This window comes from Prunus dulcis, chromosome 7 (assembly GCF_902201215.1).
Source record: "Prunus dulcis chromosome 7, ALMONDv2, whole genome shotgun sequence".
Classification (NCBI taxonomy): Eukaryota; Viridiplantae; Streptophyta; class Magnoliopsida; order Rosales; family Rosaceae; genus Prunus; species Prunus dulcis.
Window position 1 is genome coordinate 20597969 of NC_047656.1, and position 23095 is coordinate 20621063.

General features: G+C 38.7%; 4 protein-coding genes across 8 annotated transcripts; 1 reads left to right on the plus strand and 3 right to left on the minus strand.

The window, feature by feature from the left end:
* The first annotated feature begins 65 nt into the window (after nucleotides 1-65).
* LOC117634307 (glycerophosphodiester phosphodiesterase GDPDL7-like) lies at nucleotides 66-4103 on the plus strand. Its single transcript, XM_034368355.1, has 10 exons — nucleotides 66-232; nucleotides 512-664; nucleotides 1022-1318; nucleotides 1411-1520; nucleotides 1649-2150; nucleotides 2277-2318; nucleotides 2417-2698; nucleotides 2802-2944; nucleotides 3045-3528; nucleotides 3617-4103. Exons 2-10 carry the CDS (start codon nucleotides 523-525, stop codon nucleotides 3961-3963), a joined length of 2349 nt encoding a protein of 782 aa, XP_034224246.1. The 5' UTR covers nucleotides 66-232; nucleotides 512-522; the 3' UTR covers nucleotides 3964-4103.
* Nucleotides 4104-5182: 1079 nt separating this feature from the next.
* LOC117634313 (ABC transporter I family member 1) lies at nucleotides 5183-7435 on the minus strand. Of its 2 annotated transcripts, XM_034368369.1 has the most exons (4): nucleotides 7182-7435; nucleotides 6962-7027; nucleotides 6223-6493; nucleotides 5183-6134 (listed from the first exon to the last, which is right to left on the minus strand). In XM_034368369.1, the coding sequence occupies exon 4, from the start codon at nucleotides 6063-6065 to the stop codon at nucleotides 5379-5381; it is 687 nt and encodes a 228-aa protein (XP_034224260.1). In that variant the 5' UTR covers nucleotides 6066-6134; nucleotides 6223-6493; nucleotides 6962-7027; nucleotides 7182-7435; the 3' UTR covers nucleotides 5183-5378. The 2 variants fall into 2 exon arrangements, with proteins under 2 accessions (XP_034224260.1, XP_034224259.1); XM_034368368.1 differs by lacking the exon at nucleotides 6223-6493 and having other exon boundaries at nucleotides 7182-7434.
* A 339-nt stretch (nucleotides 7436-7774) lies between these two features.
* Nucleotides 7775-10920, minus strand: LOC117634312. 3 transcript variants are annotated; one of them, XM_034368366.1, is made up of 8 exons: nucleotides 10546-10920; nucleotides 10090-10173; nucleotides 9477-9511; nucleotides 9221-9332; nucleotides 8855-8934; nucleotides 8369-8480; nucleotides 8115-8237; nucleotides 7775-8006 (listed from the first exon to the last, which is right to left on the minus strand). In XM_034368366.1, the coding sequence occupies exons 1-8, from the start codon at nucleotides 10741-10743 to the stop codon at nucleotides 7929-7931; spliced, it is 822 nt and encodes a 273-aa protein (XP_034224257.1). In that variant the 5' UTR covers nucleotides 10744-10920; the 3' UTR covers nucleotides 7775-7928. The 3 variants fall into 3 exon arrangements, with proteins under 3 accessions (XP_034224257.1, XP_034224256.1, XP_034224258.1); XM_034368365.1 differs by having other exon boundaries at nucleotides 9221-9341; XM_034368367.1 differs by having other exon boundaries at nucleotides 8111-8237; nucleotides 9221-9341.
* A 1874-nt stretch (nucleotides 10921-12794) lies between these two features.
* On the minus strand, nucleotides 12795-21477 carry LOC117633740 (FIP1[V]-like protein). 2 transcript variants are annotated; one of them, XM_034367476.1, is made up of 9 exons: nucleotides 20454-21477; nucleotides 18395-18651; nucleotides 17915-18041; nucleotides 17770-17838; nucleotides 17501-17641; nucleotides 17165-17266; nucleotides 16734-17068; nucleotides 14891-16532; nucleotides 12795-14101 (listed from the first exon to the last, which is right to left on the minus strand). In XM_034367476.1, the coding sequence occupies exons 1-9, from the start codon at nucleotides 21312-21314 to the stop codon at nucleotides 13526-13528; spliced, it is 4110 nt and encodes a 1369-aa protein (XP_034223367.1). In that variant the 5' UTR covers nucleotides 21315-21477; the 3' UTR covers nucleotides 12795-13525. The 2 variants fall into 2 exon arrangements, with proteins under 2 accessions (XP_034223367.1, XP_034223368.1); XM_034367477.1 differs by lacking the exon at nucleotides 17501-17641.
* Nucleotides 21478-23095: the final 1618 nt, after the last annotated feature.

The following is a 23095-nucleotide window of genomic DNA, read 5'->3' on the forward strand; positions in this document are numbered from 1 at the left end:
TGCTATTAATGCGAGAAATCTGTGCGGAGTAAATTGGTAAAAAAGGAAAGAAGAGCCCCTATTGGGCTTAAGGCTTTTGTTGATGCCTTTGGGGGTAAATTAAATTCATCATCTCACACCTTTTTTTTTTCCCTTTGCCCCCCCCCTCTTACCACCACTTCTTTTTCTTCTCCATCACATTCCCTTGATAGTTTTCAAGAAACTTGACAGGGAGTGCCTGATTCCTCCAGAAGTAAGTTCTTTTGGGTTTCTTCTAATTTTCTCTTCTTTTTTTTCTTCTTTCAATGTTGTTTATGTTAAGAATAGATCATCTGTTTGAGGCATTCTCTAACCTTTAATTAAGACAATAAATATTTTTTTGTTCTGTTTGATGATATGAATTCTCACCTACGAATTCAATTAGGAAAAATGTGAACATATAAACACACATATTCGACAATCTCTTTCTCCTTGTTTTGTTTTTCCTATTATGTTCTGCATTTGATAAACTGACTGTTGGAATCTGCAACAGAGTCAGAAGAGATGATCAGGTGTTTGCTTTTCATATCCTTGTTGATCCACGCAACTTTAGCAGCGAAAGCACCAAATGCAACAGCGGAAGCACCAAATGCAGGACAGAAGGCCCCTGCGGGGTCTCCAACGAAGAAATGGCTGACTTTAAATGGTAATAACCCCTTTTTGTTTACTATTTGGAGCTAACGAATTGGCCATTTCAAAACGAAAACGAAAACAAAATCAATAAAAGAATTCTTCAACCAAAAGTTGATCTACTCTGCAAAAAAGAAAAAAGAAAAAAAAAAGGGCAAGAAATTGGGCTTCTCAGAAGTTTCATTTAAGTGAATAAGGCCAATCTCAAGAAATAATCTGATAACTTGATATTAACTGAACCGAATTATGAGAGGAAACAACAAGGTTTCTTCAACATTTGCAGGAATGTCTAAACGTCTTTGACTTCTATGTTAACTATAACTAGTATCAAGTCAGTGTAATGACTTTCTGCAACTCATGATTTTACCTGCAGGACAAGAGCCCCTCGTTATAGCTCGTGGCGGGTTTTCGGGACTTTTTCCTGAATCCAGCACCTATGCGATTGACATGGCAAAGTCTCAAAGTTTGCCAGGGTACGCTTTCTTCTGCAATCTGCAGTTAACGAAAGATAGCGTTGGAATATGCCTGTCGAACATTCTGCTTGATAATACAACAACTATATCTATGTTCTACCCTAAAGACCAAAAGACTTACAATGTGAATGGGAAGGATATTCGCGGCTGGTTTGCTTTGGATTTTACAGCTGATCAGCTGTTAAACAATGTATCACGTAAGTTACTAATCAAGTAGACAACAACATTTATGGGTTAAGGTGACTAGTAATGATGCTTCGTTTTCTTGTGTTGTTCAATTCTTTTACAGTGACTCAAAACATTTTTTCCCGACCAAGTTACTTCGATGGTGTTCTGCCAATAGCTACTGTTGAGGATGCTTTAGGAATTAAACCAGACAAATTCTGGCTGAACGTTCCGGTATCTCCGTACCCCTTTCTATACCACCAATGAGTTATTTTTGTAGAGATGTTCTTCATCAGTCATATATCATTTTCATTTTCATAATAAATGGTTTTGGTGTTTGGTTTGCTGTCTGTGGCATACAGTATGATACATTTTATAGCCAACACAAAATCAGTATGGCATCATTTGTTGAAAAGGTAATCAGATTTCCGTCTATGAATTATATCTCATCTCCTGAGATTGGTTTCTTGAAAACCGTAAGTGCAAAAGTGAACAAAGGGAGGACAAAGCTCATCTTCCAGTTCCTAGATCCTGAAGAAACTGAACCCACAACCAAACAAAAGTACAGCGCACTTGTGAAGAATCTTGAGATGATCAAGTCAGTTGCCGCTGGAATCCTTGTCCCAAAAGAATACATATGGCCGGTCAATAAGAACAACTATTTGGAGGCTGCCACTACACTCGTGACTGAGGCTCACAAACAAGGGCTAGAAGTACATGCTTCTGGTTTCGCAAATGACATCGTGCTCCCTTATAATTACAGTTTTGATCCAACAGCTGAGTACCTGCAGTTTGTAGATCAGCCAAACTTTTCTGTTGATGGGGTGCTTACAGATTTCCCTCCTACCGCATCCGAAACCATCGGTGAGATATCAGCCTTTACTTATCTTTCATTCAATTTAATAGCACCTACTTGACAGAGACATTCATTTCACAAAACAAATGTTGGATTTCTACCCCAATTAACCTGCCAATGCTTTCCTGGTGCAGCATGCTTTGCACAGAACAATAATGGTACCAAGCCTAAAAAAGGTAAGAATATTCTAGTAACTTTTGTACGCCAACAGTTGTGTTGTGAATCCTGTAATATTGTTGTTAGGAAGTTTCTTATAGAATTTTTGACTTTGCAGGACTTCCTTTGATCATAACAAGAAATGGAGCAAGTGGGACCTATCCTGGCTGCACAGACCTTGCTTATAAGCAAGCAGTAGATGATGGGGCTGACATAATAGATTGCTCAGTTCAACTGTCAAGTGATGGAGTTGCCTTCTGCTTAGATACCATAGACCTCAACTCAGGCACTAATGCATTATCTCAGTTCATGACCAAGAGTGAGACTATCCCTGAACTTCAAGCAGAAGCTGGAGTCTTCTCATTCCAGCTCTCATGGCATGAGATTCAGAGCTTGAAACGTAAGCTTCTTTACTTCAAAATCTGATATTGCTAGTAAGTAGCAAGCTTCTGAAAATCCCACCCCATCCCGTTAACGGTTCATCTTGGCTCTTTTTATTTCAGCTCAAATACAAAGCCCGTACGGAACTAAGGAAAAAGTATATAGAAACCCAGCTAACAAGGACGTGGGCAAACTGGTGACCCTCTCTGACTTCCTGGAGTTTTCTAAGACAAAGGCAGTTGCTGGAATCTTGATCAACATTGAGGCAAGACTTTTAATAGTTTCAGTCATTTTGATTCTCAAACTCTTCTTATTATATATTCATTTTTGCTCAAAGTTAACGATGTTGTGGGATGAATTGTCAGAATGCTGCGTACCTAGCATCAAAGGCAGGTCTGGACATTGTGAAAACTGTAACCTCTGCCTTGAGCAATGCCACATTTGACAAGCAATCCACTCAGCAAGTGTTGATCAAATCAGATGACACTTCAGTGCTGTCCAAGTTCAAAGATGTGAAAACATACAGAAGGGTGCTCAACATTAAGGAGAAAATAAGTGATGCAACCAAGGCATCCGTTGATGAGATCAAGAAGTTTGCAGACGCAGTAACTGTCACCAAAGATTCCATTGTCAAAATCAGTGATTACTTCATTTCGGGGAAAACGAACGTTGTCAAGGAAATGAAGGCCGCAAACATCTCAGTGTATGTCCATTGGCTGAAGAATGAGTTCGTCAGTCTCATGTTTGATTATTTCTCCGACCCCATCATAGAGATTGCATCATATGCTCTAGACTACCAAGTTGATGGCATCGTCACCGATTTCCCAGCAACTGCTAACAAATATATGAGTAAGTATTATTGGTATAGTAGTGTTATTTTTCTGTTTAGTTACCTAATAAAACCACCCTCACAACAAGTTTTGACATGAACTTGCAGGGTGCCCATGTAATGATATGGACCCCAAAGCCAATATCCCATATCCCATTTTACCAGTGGAACCTGGTTCTTTGCTGGGTTTGGTAGTCCCCGAGGCATTGTCACCAGCACAAGCCCCAAGCCCAGCTCTTCAAGCTTCCAATGTCGCTGACCCCCCCCTTCCTGAAGTGGTGAAGAAAAGCGACACCAGCCCACCACCCTCCAGCAGCAGCTCTGATTCAACTGATTCCGGCTCCAAATCGACACCTGCTCCTGGATCTCCTGAAAAGTCAAGTGCTTTCGCAAATGCTGCCAATCTTTGTCTTCCCTTAGTTGCCATAGTGGTTCTCGCTTTGCTGGCAAATTAAGTAACCTTGGCCTTGAGCTTCTAAGATTACGTGAGTCTGTAATATACTTGCATAATTTATATAGTATAGTAAATATCGCAAATTAGACAGATTTATTCTGACTAGTTAAATTTATATCAATTCAATTATGTTGTTTTCAAGATTCCATTCAATTCATACCTACCAGTCAATCAACTCAAACCAACAACACTAATCTGATTTTTTTCATTAACCATATCCCTTACCCTTATTAAGATCAACTTGATCTCAAGTAAAGGTCAAAATTTTATTACATCATTGGATCAGGTTGAGCATTTAACATGGTAAAAGGTATAAACTTCTACCAAGGGTTATGGGTCGCTCGCTCTTAATTTTCCAAGCAAAATTTAAAAATAAAAATAAAAACAGGGGAAAAACAATAATATTCGATCAAATATGGAAATCAATGAAGAGACAACGAGGCTCAGATTCGCCTTTTTTCAGACAAAAGAGGAAGGAAACGCAGCCTTCCATGGCTGCGACCACGGGCGCTACCTGTGGATGAAAGGACAGAATAGTCATTTTCATCAACAGATCAACCGGGTCGCCCCGCCAAGGAAACCGGGTCACCATTTCCACGGTCTGGTTTTACAGAAGCTATAAATATCATCACCGCCTCTTGACTTTCGGTCACTATTACAGAGAGAGAGAGAGAGAGAAAGAGAGTGAGAAAAGAAGAAGAAGAAGATGATGATGATGATGATGATGATGATGATGATGAGGAAGAGAGAGAGAGAGAGAGAGGGCTGTTTGGTTGCATCGCACGTAACATAAGGTTGGGTGAAAATCATCGGCTCCGCAGACATTCAGAGAGGGGGCAACCGACCCTCAGGAACACCCCAAACGGCCTCTCCGAGAGCAAAGCCTCATTCTTAAACTAATGAGCCTTAAACCCTAACCCACCGCTGCCTCAGGCCTATTTTATAATGCTCCGGACGTGAGGGAAGGGTATTTTGGTCAGTCTGGTATCATGAAACTTTCTGGGACACAAAGATATTTGGACACAATTTGTCTTTGGGTTTTCATAATTTTAACTTGAGAAGAAGTTGCAGGGATTGTGCTATTTCCGTTATATACAAAATTTTCTCCTTATTTTACCTACTTGTTTGGCTCCTATTTTGGATGATATAGATTAAGTTGGGTATTTGTTATTTCTTTTCAAATTTCAGATTCGTCCCGTCTTGTAACCGAAAGAAAAAAGTTGGTAACTGGTATGAGAGTCCAGAATTTAACATGCATAATAAATATGCAAAAACGTTTTGTTACCATTAACTACAGAAATCGGAAGTCCATAATTTGCATTTTGCAATGGCTTAGAATCTTCTACTGAACACCACTAACAGGACTTCTCAATCTCATAATCTCAATGACAAAATTTTTTCCTTGTCCATTGAAATTCAAAAATCCGAACGATCAAGCATATCTACCAGAGTCATCCTCCTTGGGAACCTAGGTGGCAGCCTCAAATACATGGCATCTTCAATCTCAATTGGCTGATGTGTTGCCACAATCACAATTCCACCTTTCTTCCTATGCTCTGCAATGATATATTCAAGCAACTTCAGCCCCTCAGTGTCCAAAGCAACAGAAGGCTCATCAAGCAACCAGATTGGCCTATCCATTGCCAGCAACCTCGCGAGCTGCAGCCTTTTCCGCTGCCCCATAGACAGCATTCTTGCTTTCTCCTTTGCCAGTCTCCCAAGCCCCATCAGCTCCAAAGCTGGCATTGAATTCCCCTGCTTGCCTTCAAGAACTTCAAACCACTGAACATTGTCCAGAACTGTGAACTTCTCCTTCACAGCATCTTTAAGGGAGAGCCAGTTAAGTTGAAGCTTGTACTGGTGGAAAACACCTGAATCTGTGATGTCATGGCCGTTCCACAGGACCTGACCAGCTGAAGGACGAGAAAATCCAGCCAACATACGCAGGAAGGTAGTCTTGCCTGAGCCATTAGTGCCCATCAGTACAAGTGCTCCACCATCATGAATGGAGGCATTTACATGTCTCAAGATTTGTTGGGCATTCCTCATGCAAGAGACATTGTCGAGAAGGAGACGGGGAAGCGGGGGCTTTCTGAGAGACATCAGGGTCTATGAAACAGGAAAACTGCAGCTAATGCTAGACTATCAAAGAACTTTTGAAGTGTTTATTATCTGCAGTTGATGTTCAAGTGTTTATTATAGCTGTAATCAGAAAATTTCTCTAAGAAAGTTAAGGAAAATAAGGAGAGGAGAGTTATACTTGGAATCAACGGATGAAGCAAAAGAACACGTTGAAAATCAAAACTCAAGGTTTAATTTTTCTCTGAACAAAACTAAAATCAAACTGTAATTGCATCAGGAGGAGTAACCCAAATGAAAAGAAGAAAATCCATTGCAAACTTTCCTGAACGATTTGATTACTATATCGTCTGAATAAAATGCAAAAATCAAGAGAAACGCGATCCACATATGGATTGGCATAACAAAACACAAGCATCTGGGTATTATCCATAATCATGCAGACAGATTCACTGGGAAAACAAATAAAAACACATCAGAATTCTCATTGAATCAAACACAAACAGAGGCAAATTACATGGAAACAAGACAGACAGAAGCACAATATGTTATCTAATTAAATAGAAAAGTTAATTGAATAATTAAATTTCATAAAGTCACACAATTTTGCAAATTAAACAAAGCGCCAAGGTCAAAAAGGGTTTTTATTTTTATTTTTATTTGAATAATAAAAACCCCATTTGGGATTGATGTTCATATTGGGTATGACAGTAACGGATTCAAAAAGCCAAAAGAGCCAAGCAGATGTGAGGCAGACGCTGATGAAAAGGAAGAGCAGCTGGTGCAAGCAGAAGGAAAAATTGAACTCAAATCAACTCAACCTATAACTTTCATTTTGTAATATTTTTCCCACTTCTTTCTGCCAGAAAGAAAGTAAACAATTCCATGAAAAACTAAAGAAATTAAAAAGGATGACTTACCGGCGATCGACGATAGCTCAGTGAGTCAGTGCTGGCGAAACAGTCACAGATGGGGATTCATTTTATCTAATTACCATTTGAACAACAGCCAGAGATCATGAATTCGAAAGAGGAAAATCAAAGTTACAGAGAACGTGCAATACCCAGAAACCAAAACACATTAAAATTGCAAAAACTTATCAAAGAATAAGACTTTATACTATTAAGTGAGAAGTGAAACCTGGTTGCTGGAGCGTCAAGGTAAGCTTCGTCGTGAGTGAGATCAGATGCGACGATAAGTAATTGTAAAGAAAGGAGGGAGGGGGAGAGCTGAAAACAAATGGGGTTTGATTTGAGTTTGGGTTAACTTGGGTGGTATGGCTATCGGGTGGGTCTCTCTAGTTGGGTAATATCCATTTAACTTTTTCACCAAAAAATACTTCTGTAATCTTTTGGGCTTTTTTCGTTTAATTGCACTTTACTTTTTCACAAAAATATAAATACAATTTCTTTCCTATTCTCTCGTTGATAAATTTAACAAGTTATGATTTGATGTGATACTGGTCTTGGTCATAAATTTTTCATCTTTTTTTGTTTGTTTAATAACTAACGATTAGCATTTTTCTCTGTGCTGTGATATTTTTATTTTTTATTTTTTTATAGAATCTCTGTGCCTACGATTCAAAATTATGATTTTTTTTTTTTCTGTAATCGCTATTTTTTAACAACCTGGGTTTCCATTAATCTGCTTAGTACTAAAGAGAGGCGATAGAGTATAAGTGAAAAAGCAAAGAAAAAGGAGGAGGAGGAGGCTTATAGAAAGGAGTTTGTAAATGAAAAGGCAGAAATTGTAAAGGAGACTTCAATAGAATAGTAATGAAAGGAAAGAAATTGCAATTGTCATTCAGCCTGCCGTTTACAAAAGGCACATTACATATTTATAGTTGCAAACAAGGAAACCTAGATGATTGGTCCTCTTGAACACAATTTACATGATCTCCTTACCCCTCTGATGGAGTACAGATTTATGCACAAGTTCCCCACCTGAGCTAACAAAGTAGGTTACCTGCAGCCCAAAATAAGGAAAGAACAAATGTATCAAACATGATAAACAAGGGATACCTTTTTAATAAAATAAAGCTGTAATGAAACAGCACAAGAAATGAATACCCACAATCTCTAGTGTGCTGACTCTATGAAGAAGAAACCCATCCTCCATTTGGCCCGGGTTCCCAAGGTAGCTCAGGCTGTGTCGTCGGACACTGCTAGCGCAACCCTGCGCACTTAAGTATGCATTCTGGAGAATAACATGTATTGGTGAGGAGAGGACTTGGGAGTCAGATTTGGCATTTTAATTGGAATCGGTGCAGAAATAAGGTATTAGTGAATACCAAAATAATAATAATAATAATAATAATAATTTCTTACCACTTCAAATTTCATAAAAATAAGTTGTAGAGACTCAAAAACTTTCTTTTCTCCCATTCCCTCCTCACCATCTTCACAAATAGCCAATGGGTGGAATCCAACGACTATGCGCCTATATGGCAATACAAGCCAGTTAGACATTGGAAGATTAGTTATCGCTTACTGAAAAAAAAAATCTCAAGGAGCGAGGCTAATTGGAAACCCATTCTTAAAGTCATATCTTCTATACCGCAGAAATTCCAGTGCATGTAAGCATTAGAATGAAAACCAAAATTTTAGAGTTGGATTGCAAAAATAACAGCTTCAAAACAGAAACAATATCAGTCATGAAATATCAATTATCAGAAAACACCAAAATTGAAAGAACATTTCACAATTTCTTCAAGCTTTTTTGTGTTTTTAAGATATTGCTAGCACATAAGATCAGAAAAGCCAAGAACATAAATCAACTATAAATAGCAGGGCCATACAACTAATTAATTTTACCAGTTACTACTGGTTGTTTCTAGTGTCCTTTTCAGCCAATGTAACTGATTGTTTCCGAACCCACCTAATGATCCGGTGCCCTTCACGTTGAAAATAAGTTCAAGTAAGAAAGTAGAACAAAAAGCTACATATATACAGCAACCGTGTATAAATATATAAATAGATGATAATATACATATATATATCAACCCTTGGATGAACTGCCAGTCAAGCAAAGAAGGAAATCTATACAGGACATCTTTATATGACTTGAAGAAAAAAATAAAGATAAAAACAACTCCTAAGTCATTAAACAGACAAACAGCTTAGAAAGCTTACACAAAATAGGATCGGATAGATAAAATTGAAAAACAAAATAGTACATACCTGTAACAATCCAGTATCCACCACAATGACATCTAAGGTTTTCTCGTAAGGTAAATTGATCTTCTTTTGGAAGTAACCTCCTCCGTGTCTTTCTGAAACTCTAGTGGTGTACCTACAAGTGCTACTATTCATGCCTTAACCAGGAATAAATAAACAACAGTGCAAACAGCATAGCCGAACCTCAGACTCGGCAATAAGAACATTATATTAGATAAATGTACCCAATTCAAAGAATATTGCATAGAGGACAGCATACCAGGGAAGTTTCAGTGATGAGAAAAGCAGGGTACCCTGTAAAAGAATATATCCACCATTGTTACCAACAGTTGAAAGGAACAACTTCTAGTCTTCAACAATTGTAATCTATCAACTTTATCCATTTTGTTGAAGTACATAGTGTTAGAGTATGTAGATCTAGGATTGTGAAAGTGTCACTTAGTCATTGACTGATGTTAGAATTAGTTAGTAAGCTGTTGTAATCAGTTAGAGCGTTATAAAGCTTAACTCTCTGTATTGTATAGTAATCTGAGAAATAATACATAAAAGTTCATCTTCTTCTTAATTCTCTCTCTATTTCACTTTCGTTAACATGGTATCAAGAGCCAACAGAGAGTTAAGCTTTATAAGGCTCTAACTGATTACAACAGCTTACTAACTAATTCTAACATCAGTCAATGACTAAGTAACACTTGTCACAATCCTAGATCTACATACTCTAACACATAGAATATACCTCCATTTATGATTAATCCCATCATATTAAGATTCTTAAAAGATCTTTCTTCCATGTTGAGAGATACATACTTACAATAATCAAGCAGAATGGTGGCTTTGCAGCTCAAATGTTTTGAGGAAAAAAACAACCTTACATTCTGCATGAGCGGATCATCTTTCCCAAGATCACTAATGTCCACCACGAACTCTGCCTTGTACTTCTTTACCACCTTTTCCATCTTTATCAACAAGAAGAACCACAATTAATCCAGGGAAAATATTGTCAAGGCCCTCACAACTCTGCTCACTTAAAGTAACCAAAGGAAAAAGTGAAAAACAAGATTCCTCTGCAAACAATATCTTAGTACTACTCCCACAGAAACAGATGTAACTATCCGGCTATTCAGCTGAGCCTTTCATTTAGCACCAAAACAAAACCACACATGTATAACGTAGATTATTTCCTTCAAGTTTCCCCATATTTCCTAACATTAACAACAATCATATCCGCCAAGATAGCATTAGGGGAGATAAAAATCTTCGCTTTATAGAGTATAGGCCAAATTCCTTACTTTGATTATTCAAGAAGCATTATAACTTAAGAAACTGACCTGTTTGAGAAGATGGGTCTGTTGATTGAGAGGTCTGAAGCCCCCTCCAACGCTAATAAAGTAAAGATCAAGGGGTCTCGTCCCACTTGTACCATGGTACATAGGCTTCTGAGGCTGACCCAGTTGAAAAGCAAGGTAGAGACTAAAGCACAAACATGCCTGCGCCACCAAAGTAGGAACCCAAGAGGGTTTTTCCATTCGATAACAATCTCACTCACTGCCTCTCTTTCTGCTCAGTAAGATTAAGCTAGCTAGACTTACAGATCTGAATGAACGCCTGAGACGATGACATGGATCGAGTTCGACTGTAGTATTAGTATTGTTGATGAACCTGCGCTGCACATGATGTGCACGCACGTTACTGTGAGTCTCGGGAAAACCACACAAAATGACTTGATTTTGAGGGTATATATATTCCATTTCCATTTATTTTCAGCGTCTAAAGTTTATCCTTTGCTATACTGATGCTGACATATACCCCATTATTCATTATTGATGATGAACACGTCTTAAGATTCTGTGAAGATTCCAACCTAAGAAGTTTCAATGATGAACACGTCTTAAGATGCTGTGAAGATTCGAATTTGAGAAGTTTCGTCTGTGTCTCGGTATTATTTACTAAAGAGCATCTATAATCATGTTCTTTATTTTTTAGTTAAAATTTAGCTAAAAACATACAAAAGTTATTTTAAAAACTTTCTATAAAATTTGAACTCCAATCATACTCCCTAGTTTCGAGAGACATAAATACCATAATTATTTTTTAATTCAATATATAATTGGTTCATCTCTATACAAAATAATATAAAAAAATAGTTTGCATTAATTAAAAGTTTAAAATATGCATAAAACAAAGCAACATTAAATTATAGGAAGTCATCATGAGTCATTTTTCTCTCCTTAGATTTAGGATCTCTTAGAGCATTCATAATCATGCTCTCTATTTTTTAGTTAAAATTTAGCTAAAAACACTATAAAGCTATTTTAGGAGCTCTCTATAAAATTTCAACTCCAACCATACTCCCTAGTTTAAAGAGTCATAAATGTTTTTTAATAAATTTTAATTCAAATTTTTGGATAAAATGTAGACACAAAGGCAATAATAAAAAATAGTTGGCATTAAATAAATGCTTAAAATAATATTAAATATAGAAGCATTTAATTATACAGAGTCACTAGGAGTACTTTCTCTCTCCTCAAATTTAGGAACTCCTAAAGCTCTCCATATTTTAGGAGTTGGATAGAAAGCATGGTTGGAGGTGAGTTTTTCAATTTCTCCCTAAATTTTAGCTAAGTATGTGGTTTAGAGAGCCTATTGTGGACGCTCTTAAGCATCTCCAACTGATATGTCAAATTGTCACATGGACATGAAATGAAAAAAATTGAATGTTAAAATTCCTCCAACCGAGTAGTCTACATGGATTTGAAAGTTAGAAGAGATATATCAAAAATAACATATCAAAAAACTTGATGTCAAATATTATTATAATATTTTTTTAGTCATGAACCCCACTATCATTTACTCTCTTTTAAAACTTTATGTATCATATGAGCCCCATTGCTTTTAAAAATATAATAAAATAATATGGTATTGGTTGGGCATTGCGGGTGGAGTTCAATTTTTTTAAAAGTATCAAATTGTCATATAAGCAATCAAATTCAAATTTGACATCTTCCTTAGAAGTCTCCATATTTTAGGAGATGGATAGAGAGTACAGTTGAAGTTGTATTTTTTCAATTTATCCCTAAAATTTATCTAAAAATATAATTTAAAGAACCCATTGTAGATCCTCTAACCATTATCATCCTAGTTTTCACAGCGTTCCTAAAATACTAGGTCGGGTCATCCTTAGTTGGCAGGGTCCCACGTAAAACCAATGGGTTTCCAAGCGAGGTTCTTTCTTTTTTGGTCAATCGTCAAAGTACTTTTGTGAAGGAAAAAAAAATATTCCCCCTCCTTTTTGGGTGCTAAGGAGGGCTTTTGTGAAATTGTTAGCTTAGAACTTAGGACACATGGCCCATTTTGATTCGAACTTAGAAGGAAAAAACAGTGAAGGGCAATCCAAATCACCAATTGCAGCATCAATTTAACATTCAAAAACGATGAACATATAGAGAAAAACCAAGCAAAGGATCCGAATCCTATATGTAGATATGGAACAGATGGTGACACAAAAGGAAGAATAACAGTGCTCCTTCATGCAACTAACACAGAAGCACTGGGACACCATAACACGTACAAGAAGAGATTTATGTAATTTGGAATAATACCACTAATTATTCCTTTTTCTATTGTTCAATTAACTTTCTACTAATCCGTTGTTTTTAAAACTCACTTGTTCCAAAAATACAAATGGGTTTCAAATGTCGTGTGTTTCAAGCTCACCACCAGTTCTCTGTTTCTTTTAACCAAAAAGAGAAAAAGGGGTAAAAGAATTTGATCAGGATACAGTATACAGATATAAGTTCTAATTCATTTCACCATCACCGATGAAGTCGTCATCTCCAAACACATTGGAAAAGCTTCTCTCGTGTCAATTGGCTCCTCACTCATTTTCTTCTGCCTTGAAGCTTCTCGCCTGTATCAAGTTCTTGCGTTGCATCCCATGGCGCCTGGCTTCTACATAGATCCAATGAACAGCATTTGCCGGGTCTGATCGATGTCCCTCGAATCAGGCCAAGATTATACCTGAGCAACAAAATTAAGAATAGTTGCTAAAAGCAGTCCTGCGCCACATCAGTGGCCAGTTCAAAGTTACAATCACCAGTATATACAAAAGAAAACATTGATAAGTATGCTGTGGCAGCACGGTTACAAGATTATATTACTGCAGCGCAGAGGTACATGGCCTTCTAGGGAACCCTACAAAAACCATTTCAAAACAAGCTGAATGATTGCACTGCAAAGGGAGTTGGGATGCATAACTTCCCTCGTGCCACAGAAATTCAGCCAACTAACCTAAGTTCCTTAATGTTGGATTCAGTTGCTGATCCACCTTCTTTTCCTAGCTGGCCGCTCTGGTTTAATCTCAGATTCCACAGGAGTCTCACTATTGGTGGTAGGCAGCACTTCACTCTCCAACTTTTTGATTGTTGCTGCTTCTTTTTCACTTGGCATTGGAAGCCTGAAACGCTCACTTCTTTTCTTCAACTTCTCAACTGTGTCCAGGTGCCGGTCCTCCAATGGTTTTGTGTCTGCATCCAATTGTTTGGTGTCTGCATCCTTAATATCCTGATCACCGGCATCTTTCTCCTCAACCAATGAATGTTGATTATCAACAGCCTCAACTGGTTTGGAAGATTCTTCTGGAAGTTTACTGGCATCTGAGGATCCTCTGTTGTGGCTCCTATCAAGCTCTTTCAACTTTAACGATGATTTACTGTTGATACTGAAATCCCTCTCCTTATGGCTCGTCCAGCGTTCCAATTTGGAGCGCCCCCTTCTTAAATCCTGTTGTTCATCATCAGAGGAAGCATCTTCCTTATGCCTTTTGGAAGAGTGACGGTGCTGTGGGATTCCCTCACCAGTTCCTTGCACACGGGTACCTTTCAAGCCCTAAAGGGGCAAAAGAAGCAATAATGAGAAAAAAGCCCACCCCAGGAGGAAACATTCTTCATCAACAAACTAGGGTCAAGTACAAAGGACAAAAAGTGATGATGAATAACAAGCACAGCTCTGCACGAAAATTCCTGGATTAGTTGGTAAGTTGTCAACTAGTAAATATAAATGTTGTTCCATTTGTTATTGTTCTATCCAACTGCAATATGCAGGAGCTCACTTCCGTTTTCCCTCACATAATGTGGGTCAGTCATCCCCTTCAGTACGGCCCTACACTGATTGAACCACAAGTTGAATGGAGAAAGATAGCACGAGCAAACTCAAATGCAGCTAAAGCATGATTATTAGTCTCAGCAAAGTGTACCAAATCATTGAATATGTGATCACTGCTGACCCTGCACATACATGTTATTTGGGCGAAAATTCCATGAACAGAAGCTACCACTAATTAGGATAAGACAAGTATACAATCTTCTGATTTTAGCACTTGTAAAGAAAGGAGGAAATGAAAAGCTGAACCCACACTCCAGCTGTGAAACATAAAGAGAATAGGTCCACACCAGTGAAAGTCTACTTTGCAGATGCTCAGTGTGGAGTATCCATTTGATATCAGAATTCCATTGTTATGACAAAGAAAAAGAATGGGATTTTATTAGAACTGTCATCCGAAATCAAGTTTGCACCCTATATACATTATTTTTCAAGGAAGAAAAAATATACAAGAATTAAAAGATAAAAACAACAAACAAATTAAACAAGAGAACTGATGTCAAGAAGTGAACATACCATCTCCTTACTGTGACCACTTTGATCTTCTTGATGTCTCTTGGAAGTAACTGTAGTGCTGTTATCAGCAATCTCAGATTCTTTATTCTTCCTTGTATTATCTTTAGGTCTTCTATCATGGAGCTTTTGGTTGTCAGCACGTTCATTACGAGTACTTGATCTCTCCTTTCCGGATCTCTTCTCATCATTATTTAATTGATTTCCACGTCCATAAACATCCTCACGCCCCCTATGATTCGAGCTTTCTTCCTCAACCCTATCCCTCCTTTTAGATGGTTCACTGTGTCTCACAGTGTCTTTATATTGGTGCTCCTTATCAGAGCCTTTGCTTTCATCCTTTGCCCTAGTATGGCCCACCCATGCTTTGTCTTCTGCACCACGCCCACCCCTTATAGAAGCTCGTCCTTCATCTCTTTCCCGCTTGGGTATATTTTCCTCATGGGATTGTTTAACCCTATGCCACTCCTCCCTTTCTCTTTGCCTATCACCTCTCTCCCTCTGCAACCAGCTTTCATCTTTGTGCCTGACAGAGTGTGGATCATCAAGATTATCTCTAACTCTCTGCTGGTCATCTCTCTTACGCTGATCCAAAATCTCATCCCTTTCACGCTTTCGGCGACTGGTACTTTCTCTGTGGCCATGCACAAAATCTTCTTTATCTATATGGTCTCTCCTCATATATTCCTCATCTTTCCTTCTCTTGCCATGGTAATCATCTATACCCTTCAAACTACCTTCTCTTTCCCTGGGTCGTGAGCCAACATCCTTATCATGATAAACCCTATAGCTGCCATTATCTAACTGTTTTCTTGACTGAAGATGTTCATCTTTGTCACTCCGCTCACTTTCTCGAGCCTTACTCCTGTGCCTGGATCCCATTTCATCACCACGCTCTCTCTTCCTTGTTTCTTCAGTTCTAATCCTTCTGCCATAAGGTTCATCATCTCTCCGTTGCCATGGCCCGTCAAGATTGTCCCTTTCCTTTCGCCTATGAAGCCCATCATTTTTCAATTGCAATGGATGAGCAGAGCTAGTATCCCAGTCCCTATAAGGATAAGAGTCCTCCCGCCCTTTTACTACCGTGTGACTTCTATCTGGTTCCTGTCTACCATCACGGTTTTTCCTTTGGAACCCCTGTTCATTTTCATTAAGGTGCCTCTTGATGCCCCCCATGTGTGTTGAACGTCCTTGAATGACTTCCTCCTCAACCCCATCCCTCCACTTCTGATAATCCTTGCTGCTTCCAGATCTAGCTTTGCTGTTGTCACTACTTCTTGCAGCCTTTGAGTCCTCGCCATCATCAAGTTCTTCATCAGCAGATTGTTCAACTCTTGAACTTAATTTTTTATGCTTTGGAGGCCCATCTTGCAGTTCATCATTTACAGTAACCGTAGCCATTTCCTCCTTTTCCATTCCAGAGCTTCCATCAGCCAGCACAGGCTCATCTTGGTCACTATCTCTATACTCAACGCTTGACTCGTGGGCACCCCTATTTGTGACAGGAGATGATATCTGCGGACTACGTTTACCATCCATGCTTTCCACTGATTCTTCCTTCTGGTTGTCAAGAAATTTTTTATCCCTTGTATTCCGGCTAGGAGTCACACGAGGAGATCTGTCCCGTGCTCTTCCCTGTGTTCCCCTGTATTAATAATGAGAGAGTTAAAAGGCATTCATGAAGTTTGTACTCTAATCTAGTTAAGTTCATATTTATAAATGCACCATAAAATCAAGCAAACAAACTATGCTCCCACACTCTGTACTGAAAAAGAGTTTCTCATTATTAACCCTGTCCTGGAGTTCTCAATATGGGTGGCAATTTTCAACATAACAATCCCAGTACCTTTCCTCAAAAGTGGGACCAAAACTTCCACCAGGATAACTAGGAGTCTCTCCCCCAGAACCCGTATATGGGACTGGCGCTTCTGGAGGGAAGGGCAAGATTCCTTCTTCTTCTGGTATGCTATCATGGAATGGAATTTTTCTTCCAACCGGCTCCCTCTTTCGGTCGTTATAAGAGGCGGGAAAACCATCAAAATACACACTATCAACCTGCGCGAGGTCTCCTTCACCAACAGCACTTCTACCAAAATCCTCTCTTGGGCGATCATTTTCAGTTTTCTCTGGGATACCATTTCCTGCAGAGGAATCATCATCTAAAGAATCCTGCAAGACAATCTGTTTACAGAACAGCCAGCAGTTAACTTATATTGCCTGGCCAAAAAAAAGAAATGAACACACAATGATGGGTTCAATAAACTAACAGATTACTACCTCAATAATTGCATCTGAATCACGAATTCGAGGTGGTCGGGTATCAATGGAGGGGAGACGCTCACCATAACCACCTTCAACCTGTATTGCTCTTCCAGTTGGCTGTCAAGAAATTTATTCAACCATGGAGTTAGGAAACGAGCATGAGCTCCAAAACTAACATAACCATTCATCAGGTCAACAAGAGATAGCATTATCAATGCAATTGTACAAGATGCGCAGATCAAGAATATAGATAACAGGAAATACAAGATCAGTGAGATAGCAAAACTTAGGGCAAGATACTGTCTTTATAGAAAGAAAAGAAGTTCAAAAATGAAACCATCATATACATACTATAGGTGGACGCAGACGAGCAGATCCTTTCACTAAATCACTTTGCCCAACATCTGACTTTCCAGGATTTGCATTTTCAGCAGGAAAATCGTGAATGCCAGTTGCTGCTGCTAATTCTGGGGGTAGATCTGGATCATACTCCTGTGATGAACACAGGAAAAGGCAAACTTTCCTTTTTCACGTTTCACCAACATATGGTTGCAAAGAATAAATACTTAAAAACTCAAATAGCCAATACATTTTCTTGAGGTCCATAATCACCTCATTACCTGTTCTGTTCGTCCACTTTCGTAAACACGAATTTTGCTTTGCATAGTGGACTCCAAGCGAAGCTGTTCCTGCAAATTTAAAATATAGGGGCAGTTATAGCATTCCCTTATACAAAGACAATATGCTATAGGGTTTGATTGTTACCAGCTGTTTGCAATAATCTTTCCAGCTTTCTTCATTTAAGCCAAAGTTGAAGAAGTCTGATGGATCAACGCCAGGATATTTCCAAGGTTTTTCCTCAAAACCATCAATGTCAACATCAAATATGGTTCTGGAAAACACAAGCAAATTCAAGAAACAATAATGAGAAAAACCAACTTTCAACTACCAAATGATTACACGACACTTAAAATAATAGAAGACTGATGTCAGCTCCAGAGAGCGCACACACACAAACTCCATCACCCATTGCACTTTAGCAATTTATAAATAAAGAAGTAAATGTAATCACTTCAGCATGATTTTTCACATATCATATGCAGTAGTAAAAACTTAACAATATCTTCTAACCCAAAAAAAAAAAGAGAAGAAAACATGACAGTACGGCACTATCACGAGTGCCAGTAAAAAAATAAACAATCCAGTTCCCCGTGTATCTTGATATCTTAAAATCATGAATATTACTTGTGTGAAGGAAGCGTGAACTCCAGTCCACCGCCAAAACCGCGACCGCCCATATTGTTGCCCCAGCCAGGCATACCAAAGCCTGAATGAAAATTCTTCTGCAGTGGAGTAGCATTTTTTAATCCGGTTGGTCTCCAGTCACCTCTACCTCGACCAGCTACAGGACCCACATTTACAAGCGGACGAACTTGACCTGGGACTCCTCCAGGGCCAGAAGTAGCTGGTCCAGTCATTGGCACAGCACCTGGTCTTACATACTGCATAAGAAGAAACAGTTTTTAGGTATAGAAGTAGAGCATTCAAAAAAATTACCAAATAACAAAATAATAACATCCAAACTGTTCCTTAAGTTGCTTACGATAAACAAAATCAGAAATGAGATATGGTAGAAGAGTGAATCAACAGCCAGCCACGTGTAGCCTTGGCTCTTTGGAAAAATAGGGGCTGAGGGTAGTGAAGACCTATTATAAAACTACTTTTTAGGAATGGGGAACACCCATGCTGGGGTTCTCCAAATGAGAGCAGAACGCAACACAAACAATGGGACCTGTACTAAAGCTAACAGTTTCCCAACTGGGAAGATTCACCACAATTGACTGTTAAGGCATTTAGAACAAAAGAATCATGAAGATTCATTAGCACTAAGCGATGCACTCAAAAGATAACTTTACAAAGATATTAATCGCAGAAAATGATGAAAACTCGCATGCAGTAAAACTGGTGACTTAACCTGTGAAGCAATTTAAGCTAAGCTCAGAAAGTTGTAGCTAGTTTGCATCCTTCAAAATTCTATAGGTTAAGTACAGACAATGATTTCTCAGTTATTTTAAGGGCAAAATATAACATGCATTGGCAATCCAGTGCCACCTATCTAGTACGGTCTCAACAACTTGCACAATTACTAGGCTACTAGCATTTTCCAGAGTTTCAAGCAATATGCTTTATTCGGAAATGAAGTGTTTCAGTATGTACTTGTCCATAGAATAATAATGTGCAAAATAGCTTAATAACTGCACCTTCTACTGCAGCAAGATTGGAAAGGGCATAGGCTAGAGTGCAATGAAGCCATGCTACATAAAAATTTATTGTGGTATATCAATTGCAACAACTTTGGAAGTGAGAGTAATTGTTCTTATGCAGATTCAGAGCCCGTTAACAATATGTCAGCCTAGTTAATTCTAATCCTCAATTCTAAAGCTCTGTAGTAAATGTGCCTCAGGCCTCTCTGTAGTTAATGTGACTCAGAGAGGCAACGCCGATTAATCCACCGAGTAGAATCTAAATTCTTCATATCATCATTACAATGTAATACGAATGATAATCAAAGATTTATGACGGTGAAGAAATCTGAGGATTGGAAATTGTGAAGGTTTGTCAAATATTTAGGTGTGTTCTCAAACACATCATCATTGCTCAATAAATTGCCTGTTGTAGCAATATTACTCGAGAAGAGTACATAAATAGCACGTTTACTATTGTTCCTCAATAAGTATCACCTAAGCCTAGGTAGAAAGAAATGTAGTTACTGTCTGCAGTAAGGAAAAATCAATTTCATAGAATTTAATATATATGTGTCTCCCCCTTTTCTATTTCGATCAGTGAAGATCTTCTGCACACTCCAAACTCCCAAACCCTTCTATCAGAAGACAATCTAGACAGCTGAAAGGCAAAGGCATCTACTTGGTATTGGGGGAAAAAATCTTAACACAGTGCACTTCATCAAGAAGGTAATGCCCAGCTTATTTAAATTAAATTACTCAATGGACACAATCGGAGAAAAAATAACATATATGATTCTGTATTTTGAGCAATTCCACTCTCTGTAGTGACTTCCATTCAAATTTTCATGTACCATCGGTTCAAGTAAATGCCACAATTCTGAAACATATTCAAATTATTAATTTTCACTTCACTGATAATCAACTACATACTCACATTGTACAATCATTACAAAGCATAATTTACAATTCTAATCTCTCATCAAAGAAGGGGACATCACAAGACCCCAGATACAAAAAGTTCCCTACATTAATCAACATATTAACAAAACTAAACTAACCTTAAACTGAGAATGAAATTGATGATACCCATGATTGCTATACCCAACTTTTTGGGGTGCAACCACGCTGCCACCGCCAACAGCCTTCCCGGCTTCACCCATCTCCTTTCTCTCACCTTCAGCCGCCTGTGCGCCGTCTTCACCCCACTCTTGTTCTTCCATCGGTTGGTTCAGCTCACCATCAGCCACAATAACGAGCCCGTCTTCATCGTCGTCGTCGTCGCCGCCTTCAGCGTTGCCACCTATTCCGCCTCTCTCCATAGCCATAGGCCCGTGGTTGTTATCATTCAACACTATCTGCAAATCGTCCTCGCTATCGTCACTGTCCCAATCATCTTCGCCTCTCTCGCCTTCCTTTCTAGAACCTTCCGGGTTTCCTATATTGACCGCCGAATCATTCACCGGCAAGGTTTCCGATAGCCCTGGAATCACCGGGTCCAAACCCATATCATCAGTTTCATTGTTATCCTCCTCGATGTCGAAATTGACATCCTTTTCCATCAAATCCACAGTTTTACCACCGATATTAGAATCCACGGAATCGACTTTTGGTAATTCAACACCCTTATCCTCCAAACCCCTAGACCCACCTGCTGAATCCGCATCTTTAGTCGAATTGGCGGGGACAGAGTCGGCGGGAGCTAGGGTTTGGGTATTTGGTGGGTGGGGAAGAGAAGGATTAGAGTGAGGAGCTGCATATAGGATCTCGTCCTCTTCGTTACGGAGGTTGAGATCGATCGGACGGTGAGGTTGGGGTGCAGTGGAGGGTTGGTGGGGCTGCGGCGCAGAAGATGATTGGGACGATTCAAAGGGTCTAAGAACGTCTGTGTAGAGATCTCCGAATTCGTCATCGTCTTCCATCTAAAGGACGGAGCTTGAGAGAGAGAAAGAGAGAGGAAGTGTTTGTGTGTGTGTGTGTGTGTGTGTTGTGTGTGTGTGAGAGAGAGAGAGAGAGAGGGTTTTGAGGTCTGCAAGACTGCAAGAGCCAAAGAGTGAAGCAATGGCCAATGTGTAAAACTTAAAATGTTGCTTCTTATGTGTTTTCCCCAGTTTACATTCCAAATTTCTTTCTTAAATTCCAATATCCAAAATGTATTTATTAATTATTATTATTATTTAGGTGATAGAAAATTATAAGCTCCTAATTTTGGGTTTCTCTTTCCACTTTTGCTGTGGGAATGGGTAAACATGACATGGGCTGCCAATTGAAATGTCCTCTGTTGTTGATGGGTTAAAGACTTGACTTGAGAGCTCTGCTGTTGTGCCACTTTTGGGTTGGCTACTTGGGTTGAACAAGCTTTCGTTGGTGTGTGTTGTAACTTGTAACTTGTGTTGGGTTAATAACCAACGCTTTTCCTTTTTCTTTTTCTTTTTTTCTTTTTTCTTTTTTTTTTCCTTTTTTTTTGCCTGAACAAAAGATCCTCCCTTGGCCTATTGTTGAAAAGGCATTGAATTTTCACCAAAAGAAAGAGGCATTGTAAATTGTAAAACAATACTATAAAAAATAAATAAATAAAAACTAACTTATTCCATCATTGCATTCGGGATTTGATTTTTATGCAACATTTTTAATTTTAAAAAAACCATTAAAGCTTGAGCATGCCTTCTCATTTTCACAATTTAATACTGAATATCCAATTCCAAAAAATAAAATCCAAATTTAAGACAAACCAGCTAGGCCTCAAACTTTTCTGGCATAAGTTTCATGTTACTTATTTTTATTCTACACATTCTTTTGTCACCAATAGCTAGTCTGATATTATATTGTTTGGTTTTTTCCCCCATATAGCAATATATATATATATATAACACTACAAAAATAACTTAACAATTTTTTTTTTTTTTGTCTATATATCATCAATTTAGTTATTCATCTAGTAGTATACTTTTTACCAATATTAGAAGATGTCCTATTTGAGTCATCGTCCCCATAGATGAAAAATAATAACAATATCCTTGTTTGGTAGGTAAGATAAGGAGTATGATTGGATTAGCGTAATTCAATTTCATGTTTGGTGTTAAAAACGAAAGTGAATGGGATAACTGATAATTTTATTATGTGTTTTTTTTTAAAGATAATTGTCTTACCAATAAGAGCAAGTCCAGCAGCCACCTTGGACTCGGGCTAGGGGGGTTTGGGGCAAAAAACGAAGTCCAGCAGCAAAGGCTCAGCCCGGGCGAGCGTGGGGGCCACCAAAACTGGCAGGCCCGAAGGCGATTTCGGCCCGAGCTCGGGCCCGAGGGCGCGGACAAAATAGCTGACGCCATGCTGGCGTCAGCCCTGGAGGTTTTGATTTTTTTTTTACCGTTGGCGCGTGCATTGCACGCGCCAACGTTAAAAAAAATTTCAAATCAGCGCTACAGTGCCCGCCAACGGCTGCACGCGCCAACGTTAAAAAAAATTTCAAATCAACGCTACAGTGCCCGCCAACGGCTCCTTGACACGTGGCGGCCTCTGGTCGCTCCGATTGGAATTTTTTCTTCAATCCAACGGCAGCCAATTTTTCTGCCAACAAAAATTACAGAATTTTTTGTGTATAAATACCAACCAATACTCTTCACTTTTAACACCAAATCCTCATATATTTTCTTCTCCTTCTACTATTGTTCACTTTCTCCTCAAAATCGTTTTGAGATCCGGC